Genomic DNA, 12,036 nt, shown 5'->3' on the forward strand with positions numbered 1-12,036 from the left:
CAGCACTGAGCCCACAACCTCAAGCAGAGCGGTCTGGGGCAAATTCCTGACTGCAGCGCACGCGCACACACACACACACACACACACACACACACACACCTAGCTCCCCTCACACACACCTAGCTCCCCTCACAGTAACAGCCATCAGTCAACAGATCCTATCATGTACCAGATGTGGCACAGACACCTGACATGCCCTGTGTCATTTAATTCCACCACCATGCCCCTCACCACCCAATTTTCAGAAGGAAGACAAAGCCTCAGAGAGATGACAGCATTTGTCTGAGATCATACTCTGTGCCACTACTACCAGCATTCCTGCAAAAAGGGAGTCTCCCTGTTTGAGTCACTCTGGAGGCCTACTGTGCACCCTGAGCACAGCGAGGACACCAGGACACACACCTTGTGAGGCAGCTTGAAGAACCAGCAGCCGGGGATATCCACATCATTGTAGGGTCCGTTGCCATGGTGATAAGCTGGCTGGCTGGCTTTTGGGCCACCAGCAGCAGTCTGTGGGGGCCACACACCTAGATCAGGCCCTGCTCCAGCACCTGCATTCAGCGAGGGCCATGGGGTAGGGGGTGGGAAAAGGGCCTGAAATGGCAAGCAGGTAGGCTGGGAAATGACAGGATGGCTATGAGGTCTCAGGCTTCCTCCTTGGCCTCCAACAAGTATGGGGCCACCCAAAGGCAGGGCAGCCATCTCCCAGCTCCCCAAGATCCTGGGAATTCTCTGGGGGGAAAGAGCTACTTGGGCACAAGAGGAGGGCCCTGCCACCCAACACCCACCCAGACAACCCCTGAGCAGGTACCCAGCTCACCAGAGCTGGGGGTTGACCTGGAACTGCCACTCGCAAGTTCTCCATCCTGGCCTCGGCCTCCACTTCTAAGCAGCCCATTTCTTCCACCTGGATGGGCCCAGGTACCAAGGAAGTGAAGCAGAGGGCTGGCTTGACCCAAATCCACCACCCCTCCCTGCAACACGCAGACAGCCCAGGACAGCCTGAGGTGGACAACTGAGCGCATCCAGCACCCCGCCTCCACCCAAAAGGCCACCCCTTCCTTGAGGGAACAGAGCCCCCTCCCCAGAGCTCAGGCTCAGAGCCCGCCCTCACCGTCTGCCACATGGTGCTGCTGTCGGTGAGCAGGAACTCCTCAGCCAGGTCTGCCTCCTGCGGCTCCAGCTGCTGCTTCCCCTGTTCAAGACAGTGCTTCCTGTACAGGGACTCGATGGCTCTGCGCAGAGAACAGCAGCAGCAGCCTCTGGTTACCGGGTGCCCCCTCCGGGCCAGGCAGCTCGCTGGGGGCCTTCCGCGATTCCCTCCGTTTAGCCTCAGAATCAGCTCTGGGGCGGAAGTGGACAGCACTTCCCCTGGTTCATAGACAGGGAGTGACAAATTGAAAATGACGGCACAATGGTGGCAGGCTGGGTTTCGAGGCCTGGGCTGACTCAAATCTAAGCGCTTCTCCCCAGAGCCACCACCTCCCCAGGAAAAGGTCTGGGAGCCCAGCAGTGGGAAGTCAGGGCTGGGCCCTGCCCCAGGCTGGCTCCTGCCCGCTCATCCATCCTTCAGCTGCAAAGGGGCAGACTGATCCCTGCCCCTCTGTCCTAAGGCCCCACGGGTGGTTCAGGCTGCCCCGCAGAGCCAGGACTCTCAATTCTGGGCCACTTCAAGTGCTATGGCTTCTCCCCAACACCTGCCTGTCAAAAGCTCAAGGGTTTGTGAGCTCAGACAAGAAACTGACTTCCCTAGGGCCTTTGTTTTGCCAACTCTAAAATGAAGATAACCGCGGGACTGCCTGGGAGACAAACAAGGGAAGCACTGTAAAACGTTTATTAACACAGAATATAATCAGTGCTCAATAAATTACACTCAAAAATGGGGGACAAAGCTCATCCCCCGTCACTTCCAACAGCCCTCCCTCTGCACACTCCTGTGAGGGCAGCTGGGCTGCCGGGCCCAGGAGCAGGGCCTCAGTCCCACCCACTCCAAGCACCACACCCTCAGCCCCACAGGGCTCTGAGGTCCAGACACAAAAGGCAGCCACCAAACAAAGAACTAGAACCCAGACTCTCAGACCTGAGCTCTTTCCACTAGCCTGAGCTGGGTTTGGTCTCTCTAGCCAAGGGGAAGGGGTGCCTAGCCTCCAGCCCCTTCCTCCCTGAGCCAGAGCCTTACGTGTAGGGGCAGGCCACCCCAGCCGACGTTAGGCCGCTGCCTGGTGGCACCTTAGCCAGGTTGTCCCGCCGCCCGGGCACCAGGTATCCCCAGCCATGCCGCTCCGAGTAGTGCAGAGGGAAGCCGTCCCAGGTCAGCGCCATGAGTTTAGGTGTGACGCGCATCTGGAGACTGAGGAGACTGGGGCCTGGGGTCCACGCAGGGTCATCTAGCCGGGGACAGAGCTTCCGATACCACCTATGCCCCGCCAGAAGAGAGCAGTGTCATGGTAGTCGGGGGAGGACAGTGTGTGACGGCAAGGGCCCCACCCACTCTCCAAGACCCCAAGGCTTTCTGGTGACCTCGGCCTACAGTCACCATCCCTTCCCTCTGGGATACAGCCAGGACCCCCACGGAGTCCCCTAGAATAATTCGAATATCCCAGAAGGAAAGATCCTATGTCAGCCCCCCTGTACTACTCAGAAGTCAGGACCCACATGCATAACCTAGGGCTGGACTCCTTCCCCAGTCCATTTCATGCAGGGAGCAAGTAGATCTGCCCTCCCACCACTGCTCTAGAGGCACACCAGAGCCTTCAGAGCTCCATCCCTCACGTGCTGTTCACCGGAGCCAACACAAGGGTGAGGCAAGTGAGGCACTCAGGGCACAAAATTTAAGGCGGCCTCATCTCAGGCAAATAAAAAGTTGGTACTCTGCTGTTCACCCTGGCTGCCCCTATTTTCTCATCTCTGCCACTCTATGGGGTGTGAATGAAGGGTCACCTCCCCAAGGAAGCCTTCCTTGATTTCCCCAAGCAGAGTCAGGCACTGCCTCAACACTGATGACTCTTCTGTCTCATCATGGATATAAAGTCCAGCTGCGCTGGTTGGTCTGCACAACTGGCTCCTCCCAGGGAGAAGCTACTAGAAAGAAGGAGTTATGTTCCTATTTGTACTCTCAGAGGCTACTATGAGGCCCAGCACACAGCAGGTGCTTAGTGCACTTGTACCGCTTAAGTCCAGTGACCCAGGAGTCAGAGCAAACTAGTGAGCAGGACTGGAAGACGGCAGGAACAGATGGCAGCAGGTTAGTAAGGGCCCATATGCACACCACCCCCTGTGCTGGGGCCCAGAATGGAGGTGTCCCAGGGTGGAGGGAGGGGTAAGGATGGCCGCTGGACATGTTAGGGAGACAGGGCTTACCCTGGGTGCCCAGGAAGGTGCTGGGGCCGCTTAGGCAGGAGCTCTGTGGTCCCCCTGAGCTGCTCCAAGCAGGCGCGGGCCATGACATCTCGCTGAAACTCCTCCTCCTCACTGGGGGGGCCAGGGTCTGCACAGGGTCGGGGAGGACAATCAGGACCAGAGGAGGGTCTCTCACAAAGGCCTGCCCAGCCTACTCATGTCCAGAAGGCCGGAGCAACCCCTTCCAAGGGACACCCCGGTCAGGACCTTCCCAGGGTCCATCCCTGCTCCACCTCCCGCCCATGTTCCCCACCTTCCTGATCCTTGGGATCCCCAGGAGCCTTGGGCCCCTCGACAGGCAACTTGCTGGCTGCGGCCGGCTCCTTCGTCTTCACCTTCTTTGCCTTCTTCTGCTTAAATTCCTGCAGGTCCCACTCTAGGTCCCAGAGCCAGGGATCTTCTTTGTACCTGCACAGCCAGTCCACCAGGGCAGGGCTAAGGCCAAGCCGAAGGCCAGCCCTCCCACCTACGCATCCCCTGCAGGGGGATCCAGCCACCCAAGGCCTGGCTACCTCTCTCCTGAGAGCAGCTGGCAGGCATCGTTGGCCAGGTCCATCAGTGACTTCTTCATCTCCCACTGGAGCTCCTCGTAGGTGCTCTGTGCCTCCGCCAGGTAACGCTCCCAGTTCTGGTTGACGGGCAGGTAGGAGACACCCATCTCCAACATGCCAGCCAGAGTCACCGGGTGGGGACACCTTGAGGACAAACACCAGGGCTGCCATAAATGACCACAGGAGGCAAGGCTTTGGCCCAATCCCTGGGCCAGCCTGGTGATCCTCAACCCAACCACCCACGTCAGAGAGACAGGGGTTGCAACCCCAGCTCTACCGTCTCCCAGCCATGAGACCCTGGCTAAGTCACTTCATCTCTCTGAGCCTAAGTTCCTTCATCTATAAAATAGGAATAATATCATCCCATCCTCAGGGGTAATGGGGGGAATGACAGATCACAAAAATGAAAATGGCTGCCATTTGCTGAGTAATGACTAAGCGCCAAGCACTGTGCTACAACCCCCCACACACAAAAGATCATACAAGAACCTCACAACTGTAGTCAAGTATATTTGTGTATGTTTCACAGATAAGAACATTGAGGCTCAGGGAAACCAAGTAACTTGCCCAAGGTCAAATGAGTTGGATAGGATAATTAAGATTAGAACCAGGTCTGGCTGACGCTTATGACTCTGACCACATCATAAATCTGACTCACTAGCAAACATAACCAAGACGGATGTGAAGTCCTTGGGTCAGGATCCGGGTTCAGAGACAGTGCTTAGCAAACCAGGGCCACGCACATGAAACAAGCACAGCCTCAGCGCCCCCCTCCAGGGCCTCTGTAGAAACCCCAGAGTCCAAGGCCCAGGTGGCCACCATTGGACAGAGTGGCTCCATGCTCTCAGCCCAGAAAGGCTAAGGCCCCCAGCCTGAGAAAGGCCCAGCACCACCTGGTTACGGTGGGCCCGGGTACCAGGAACCCACTGACCCCCATGGGTTCCCAGAGGGGCTCTCCCTCACCTCTCCAAGAAGAGCGGTAGCTGCTGCTGGAAAACCTCATAGGTGGCCCACACGTCCTGGGCACAGTACTGCATCAGGTCCTGGCACAGGCGACAGGAAGGCGCTGGGTGGGCAGCCATCCCACTACCACCACCGGGCCTCTCAGGGTCAGGTCTGGCAGCTACACTCCCCAGGGTCACTAGGGGTCTGCCACAGCCCATGTCCCCAGAGCCCCTCTCCACCACCATACCTGGAAGTTCTCACGGATGTCCTTCATGCTACCCTTGACAAACAGCTCGCGGGGCTCCTTCTCTAAGCGAGGCCCCCCCACGTAGAGGCTGTGCACGTCTGCCAGATTATTGACACTGCTGATGTCCAGCCAGTCCCAGGATGAGATCTGGAGGCCAGAGCAAGGGACACGGCAGATCAGCTCAGTCTCAAGCCAGACAGGCCGGCCGGGGAGGGGGGCCTCCCACAGTGTGCTCTCACCGCTGGGCCGTTGGCTTTGCTCTGGGATTTCTGGCCTCGCTGTGTGGGGTGCCGGGCCTTGCGCTTGCCCTGCTTCGCTGCCATCCACAGACTGCGCTGGAAGCTGCTTAGCCCTGAGATGGCCATGTGCATGCTCATGGTGTCCAGGAAGCGCATGTGGGAGCCCTGAGGAGGAGAGGCTGCAGCTGAGGGGCCAGCCTACCCCTGCTTCGGCACTTCAGCCCACCAGCCCCACCTCAGCCTCCCCTCCCAGCCCACAGCCTCCCAGCGCTAAAGAGTGTCTTCATGCTTGCTCACGCTTGTCCCTCCACCTGTGAGGGGCCTGCCTTCTCAAACCCTAGCCACGCTTGAAAGCGCAGGCCTGGTTGAATCCCAATACACAGGCCTTCCCAGCATCCAGCAACAGCTCCAGGGCCACCTTGGGAACAGAGTGGCCAAAACGAGGCCTTCCAAGCTATCAGGCTCGGCCCCCAGCCCTGCCGCTCAGAAGCTCTGTGGCCCTGGGCAAGTCAACAAGGCTGTCTGAGCCTCAGCACACTCAGCTAGAGGCTAAGGCTACTCTCACCTGCCCTGCCTTTCTCCTAGGGCACTTTTCACAGAATTAAGAATTGCCACAACTATGGTTCTGAGTGTTTGATGTGTGCACTGTTCAAACCCCCTCAACAATCCTATGACGTAGCTTCCGCCATCTCCCTCTTTTTACAAATAAGGAAACTGAGGCTCGGTTTCCTTAGTTGTAAAAGGGATGTTAAGAGGCTCGAGCTGCTCACCAGTGGCCAAGGCAGGATGGGAGCCCAGGCCGTGGGGCCCACAGCCTCCAAAGACCCACGCTAAGCTCTAAAATGCCGCACAGAGATAAGGGCCATTAGTACCCTTTGACAACTCAGGTCTTGTGCCAGGCAGACCCTAGGGACAGAACAGCTGGGTACAGGGACCACGGGCAGGGCTGGTCAACAGGAGGCCCTGTAGCTTCTACAAAGGTGATGGAGGCACTGGCCAGGAAAAGCAATGCCTTCCCTAGCCACTGAGAGCAGGGCTCTTAGCCCACCCGGTGCCAGAGGCTACATTTGGCCCCATGAACCATACCTGGATCAGGTACTGCTCCCTGATATGGGCCCGGTCGAAGCACACGTTGTGCCCCACCACTAACTGCTCCTGCCAGTCTCGCTGGGTGGGGCCGCCGGCACTGGCAGGGACCTCCAGGGGAATGAGGTCAGCCGGCGACAGCTGGCTGGTCCAAGAGTAACGCTCTTCCACCAGCCGCCGGCTGCACCAGGAATACCTGAGGGAGGTGAGAGGCAGGCAGGTTCAGCACGGAGGCATTCAAGTTCCACCCCACAATCCCCACTGCACACCTACCACCACATGCCAGGCCCTACGCTAGCAGCTGGGGGTACAAGAGAGACCACGGGGTGCTCCTAGAGCTAGAGGTCGGGCGGGGTGCTGCCCGGGTATGTGTTGGGAGTGCGGAGGAGTTACAAAAGCTTTACTTTTCAACCTCCACAGAGAGAAAGGGAGCTAAGTGCCACAGTCCCGGGGGTCCCAGATGGGCATTCAGCCCGGGCCATCAAGGTGTTTGTTACGCCCAGGGCTCACCAAGTCTGTGCTTGGCTCTGAGGTGTCTTAGTGACCGTTATCAACCCCTCACGTTGATAAGCACAAAATGGCTAATGTTCAAAGTGCTAGTAAAGAAGAGAGACAATTATAATAAAACCCAAAGTGGAATTTTTTTTTTAATTCAAAGTGGCAAAAAAAAAAAAAGACAAATGCTGCACACGTGTACAGGATGAATCATCTGACGCTGGAAAGATTCTGAAGGACAAAGAGCGAAACACGCACCTTGTAGAAGGTGCTGTGTCTCTGAACAACCACCCTCAGTGAGAGACCAGGGAAAGTGCCAGAATGGAGGAAATGTATGCACATGTGCTAGGAAATATGTGCTAGGGTTGGGGTGGGAGGGGCAGGGGATGAGTGCTGCCTGCTGGGGGCCGGACACTGATTCAGGAAAAGGCTCGAGTTTGCTCAAGATCCACAAGACTAAGTGTGGGGAAATGGCTGCTGAGCAAAAGCCTTTTGTGAACCGCAGATTACACCAAAGGGTCAAGGCCACTCAGCATCACAGTGAGTGACGAGGCCACATGTGTGGCCACCACAGCTGCGAACAAGCTGCCCGTTTCCCTTACGGCGGGGAGGAGGGGTTATCTGCCGCAACAGATAAAACAAACATAAAACTAGTTTCTTTGGGGGAAGGGGTTACCAGCAAAAAGAGGTTCCTAGTGTTAAACCTGGTAAAATCTAACTCACACTCCAAATGATGGGAAAACGCTCAGGGACTCAAGTTGAAACCTCCTCCCCTTTCAATTCAACATGTCAAAGCCCTCAAACAAACACAACACAGAAGAAAAGGCTGAAGGATGTCAAATATTTGAGGCTGTGGTGATGACAGGGACTTTAGTTGCAATAAAAAGCCAGACTGGTGTCAAGATCCGGGTCTGCAGCTGTACGTGAGAACCATCTTTTTAAATTTATTTGTGATAAAAAAAGAAGAACGCCAAAATGCAAACACCTCTGGCAAATTTAAGATGAGTCAGGACCAACGCCGTTAACACTACACTTTTCCTGTGAATCTTAGATCGGTGTTGACAGCCTGTGTAATGTCCCTCTGGTCTGATGACCAAAGCCCTTACCAGCAGCCTTCGGGAAGCTGCCTTCTGGGCCATCCAAGGCTTTTCCCTCCCACTGGAAACTGCGGGCTGCTCAGGAACCTGATGTTACACAGCCACGCGGCAGGGATGTGCCCAGGTTAAAAGTGGACTGCCGTCAGGGTCCCATCTGGCACCTCCCACCCCCCGCCATAGTCAGGCTCCCAGAAGGAAGGCCCCAGCATGAGTCCAGTCCTCAGCAATGACTTCTGCCGCCAGGCAAACTGCACAGTGCCCCCAGTACCACCGGCAAAAATGGAATGAGAATGAGAGGAGGATGGGAAGGACAGGGAGAGAAAGAGATGAAAAATTAGGAGAGGAAGAAGGAGGAAAAGAAAAGGGGGACTTCAGGGAAATTGGCCAAGAATGACCAAAGATCAAAAAAACAAGTCCTTCTTATCACTGGTTTCCTAATTTCCTTTCAGCCACCATAGTCTACTTTACTTTCTCGAATGATGGACAGCATTCCCTCTATTTTGACCATCAAGTTACACAGTAAGCACTGAGATTCTCATCTTAACTGGAACTACATCAATGAGGAATCATCTAGTTTTGCTCTTTTCAGCCGTTAATGCCTACCTTATCTATTTAGCCATGCTTTCACCATTTTCAACTGCATATTTAACATTTCGCAGCTTTCTTTACAAAGATGTAGCTTCCAATAGGAATAAAGAAACTGCCAACTTTTTTGCTGGCCATGCCTGAAAGCATTAAGGTTGTAAATAGTATTTTAATCCTGGAATGAAGAATAAAAAAGGGGAGAAAAGTACTGCCATCATTGTTTGAAAAAGAAACTTGGGTAGCACTTAGAAAGTTATTTAAAAAGAAAAGAGAGATTGAATATACCTTTTGGGGACAAAAATGCCTGCAAGCCTGCTTGGAAGGCTGGGGGAAGGAAGCAGTTTCTCAGCTGGGGGTGGTCACGGGTTGGGTGGGGGCAGTTTCCCGAGGGGAGTGGGTATTTGGAAACACTGAAATGGGTCGGGGCGGCGAGGATTTGGTCTGGCATTTAAGGGAGCAGCTGGGGATGCTGAGTGTCCTATACTGCCTGGGCCATTCCCGCAAAAGGTAGGTTTCTCCTGCCCAAAATTACCAATAACATCCCCAAATGGAAACACTGTTCAAATGTCTTGGACTAACTTCTCAGGAAGCTACTAGGGCAAGTGGGAAGGCACCAAATCAAGGTGATCTCAAGTGGTCTCCCAGTCAGTCTCAAGTTCAACACACGTGATTCTCTGCACAGCCCCTATCACCACGTGACATTTGCTTGGGTGTTGTTTACTACCCATACCTTCCTACCAGAAAGTAAGGTCTGTAAATGCTGGGGTCAAGGCTTGTTTTAGTTCACCGAGTCCACAGTCCCTGGAAATCCACCCACCAAACACATAGTGGGAGCTCACCAAACCATTAAGCTGGGCCCCCCACATGTGCTCAAGTCCCCTGACCCCTGCCCGTACTCACCAGGCCGAGGGGGATATGGCCACCGCCAATGTGGGGCAAGTTCCCTCTGCCAAGCAGACCTCCACGTCGAACACCAGGGCCCGCTCCTCGGGGATGGCCACGGGTTCGGCCTCCCCCGCGGGGCCGTACCGGGTCCAGCCCTCCGCCCAGGCCCAGCTCGGGGGCCGGGGGGCCAGCTGGGCCTGCAATAACAAGTTGGCCGCCTCCAGGTAGGGCAGGCTCTGCTTCTGGGCCAGGAGGCGGAAGTGCTGGTCCAGGCTGCCCCCGTAGAGGGGCGGCAGGCGCAGCTCCACGTCGGGCAAGGGCGCGGCCGGCTGCCCCCAGAGCCCGTGCTTCTGCAGGTGCTCGACGCTGCGGCGCACCGCGGCCTCGCCGGGCATCTCCCCGCCGTGCCCGAAGATTTGCTCGTGAAGCCCTCTCGAGAGCATCTGGATGTGCAATGGGTTGTGCCGCAGCTGCCCGCCCTCCGAGGACGGCACTGGCCGCGGCGGCGGCGACGGCTGCGGCGGCTGCGGCTGCCCGTCGCTGGGGACGGGGCCGGAGGCGGAGCTGGAGACCCAACGCCCCGGAGCTGGAACCGGCCCTGGCCCGACGGTGGCGCCGGCCACCTTCCTCCAGAGCAGGCGGCTCATGGTTGGTGCAGGGAGCCCCCCGCTGGGAGTCAGCACACCTGGCTTTGGGCTCCAGCTTGGCAGCTTCTACTGGCTGAGAGACGTGGAGAGAGACACGTCCTGTCTCTGTTTTCCTGTCAGTGAAATGGTTCTGACCATGCCTGCCTTCCACCCACAAATCCTAAAGAAGACAGATGATATACAGTGTTACTAATGACACACGTAACATGTGTGATATTAACAGCCATCATTCCTTAAGCATCTTCTGCGGCCCAGGCAGTGTGCCAGGCGCCTTTAGGTACATTTTCTCAGTGAATCATCAAACAACCTTGGGAAATAGCAATACCCCTCCTGAGGAAAACTGAGGTTCACGTAAGTTCATCAGGGAAGGTGAGAGACGTGGTTAAGAGGGCAAACTCTGAATAGGAGGACGCGGGTTTGAATGCTGGCTCTGGCTCTTACGAGACGTGTGACCTTGGGCAAGCTCCTTAGGCCCCAATTTCCTACTCTGTAAAATGGGGTTACGGATTCTACCTGTCATACAGGGCTGCTGTTTGGGTGACACAGGGCAAACACGCCGCGCGGCCCCGCCCTCGGCAAGTCCTCGGCAAATGGTGGCTGCCTTTATCGCAACCGCCGCAGCCCGAGGGCCTAGCGCCTTTAGGAGACAGCGCCCGGATTCGAACCCGTCAGGTGGGCCGCCGTCCCGCGGGGCCCCGACCCACGCCTGAGCCCGGGCCCAGCAGGCCGAGGGCGCCCTGCAGGGGGCGTCGGCAGCGGCCCCCGCGCTCCCGGCCGCCCGCCCGCCCGCCCGCTAGCCTGAGCCCGGCGGCCGCGCCGCGGTGCGCCCTGGGACCAGCCTCCGCCCAGCTCAGGGCCTCGCTCCCTGACTGGAGAGGGAGGGGCCGCGCCGCCGCTCAGGGACCCGGCCTCCCCTCAACGGCGAACCCGCCGGAAACCTCAGTCCGCCCGGTGCTTCCTGGTCTGCGGCTCCCGACCCCAGGCCGGCGACGCGGCGTCTCCCTCCGCGCGGCCTATGCAGCCTCGGGGTGGCGTGTGGCCTGCACCGAAGCAGTCCGCCTCGCTGGCAGCCGCAACTTCCCGTCTGCGCCCCGCTCACTCCCGCCGCTACCCGAGAGGCAAGAGGGAGGCTCCCAGCGCGACCAATAGGAGAGCCAAAAGTGGACCGGTCCGCCCGCGGGGTGGGGAGGAAGGACTTCCGGGTGGGCCTTCCCTGAGGAACTCTGGGAACCAAGGTCCAACCTCCCCTGTTCAAGAAGCAGATGGATTCGTCCTGGGCAAGCCGGTGGGCGGTAATAATACTTTTTAGATTGTCTAAAGAGGATAAACTGTCGAGCGGCCGCGTGGCCTAATGGATAAGGCGTCTGACTTCGGATCAGAAGATTGCAGGTTCGAGTCCTGCCGCGGTCGTAGGGGTCATTTACAATTTTTGCCTTATTCCTTCTTGGGAATTAAATACCGGAACAGTACGAAACGCTGTCGCCGATTACCACCTCACGTGGAAGTCTGGGAACACCAAGATCTGCCGAAGTAACTACCCCCACACTCCACACCCAGTATGACCCACTGAAATTGCTCCCTTACTTGCCCTGGGGGCGGGAGTAGTGGTATTTTTCTAAAATGTACCTTCCGGGCTCATACCCCCACGCTGGTAGAGTGGGGGGGGGGGCATCCTACGCGGAAACCCCGATTTTAAATCAACTGATAAGTGGGAATAACAGAGATTCACGTTTGAGGGGAACACCCTCCCTCTCTTCATCCTGGGCAATTCTGATGGGTAAAAATACTGCCTTTCGTTGAACCCGAATCTGCCACCGGTAGATTAAGCCCTCGCCCCGGCGCGTCCGGCTCCCCCGCGCC

General features: G+C 57.0%; 1 protein-coding gene and 1 non-coding gene across 6 annotated transcripts in view; one reads left to right on the plus strand and one right to left on the minus strand.

The window, feature by feature from the left end:
• Nucleotides 1-11,278, minus strand: part of POLG (DNA polymerase gamma, catalytic subunit) — a 51,271-nt gene extending 39,993 nt beyond the window's left edge. For 2 of the 5 annotated variants that reach the window (XR_012330284.1, XM_073801396.1), the window contains exons 1-13: nucleotides 11,115-11,278; nucleotides 9,545-10,336; nucleotides 6,468-6,663; nucleotides 5,382-5,546; nucleotides 5,143-5,289; nucleotides 4,914-4,993; nucleotides 3,912-4,094; nucleotides 3,653-3,807; nucleotides 3,361-3,487; nucleotides 2,180-2,416; nucleotides 1,115-1,235; nucleotides 821-907; nucleotides 403-615 (exon numbers count right to left, since the gene is read on the minus strand). Coding sequence is in view for 4 of the 5 variants with exons in the window: in XM_073801396.1 (XP_073657497.1) it covers nucleotides 403-615; nucleotides 821-907; nucleotides 1,115-1,235; nucleotides 2,180-2,416; nucleotides 3,361-3,487; nucleotides 3,653-3,807; nucleotides 3,912-4,094; nucleotides 4,914-4,993; nucleotides 5,143-5,289; nucleotides 5,382-5,546; nucleotides 6,468-6,663; nucleotides 9,545-10,176 (2,343 nt within the window). In the remaining variant the exon portion in view is untranslated. The remainder of the gene's footprint in view (nucleotides 1-402; nucleotides 616-820; nucleotides 908-1,114; nucleotides 1,236-2,179; nucleotides 2,417-3,360; nucleotides 3,488-3,652; nucleotides 3,808-3,911; nucleotides 4,095-4,913; nucleotides 4,994-5,142; nucleotides 5,290-5,381; nucleotides 5,547-6,467; nucleotides 6,664-9,544; nucleotides 10,337-11,114) is intronic. The other 3 variants (XM_073801397.1, XM_033852123.2, XM_073801395.1) reach the window with 3 other exon arrangements.
• A 235-nt stretch (nucleotides 11,279-11,513) lies between these two features.
• On the plus strand, nucleotides 11,514-11,586 carry TRNAR-UCG (transfer RNA arginine (anticodon UCG)). Its single transcript has one exon. It is a non-coding gene; the product is annotated as a tRNA-Arg (tRNA).
• The last annotated feature ends 450 nt before the right edge of the window (nucleotides 11,587-12,036 follow it).

The sequence above is a fragment of the Tursiops truncatus genome, chromosome 2 (genome assembly GCF_011762595.2).
Source record: "Tursiops truncatus isolate mTurTru1 chromosome 2, mTurTru1.mat.Y, whole genome shotgun sequence".
Taxonomy (NCBI): domain Eukaryota; kingdom Metazoa; phylum Chordata; class Mammalia; order Artiodactyla; family Delphinidae; genus Tursiops; species Tursiops truncatus.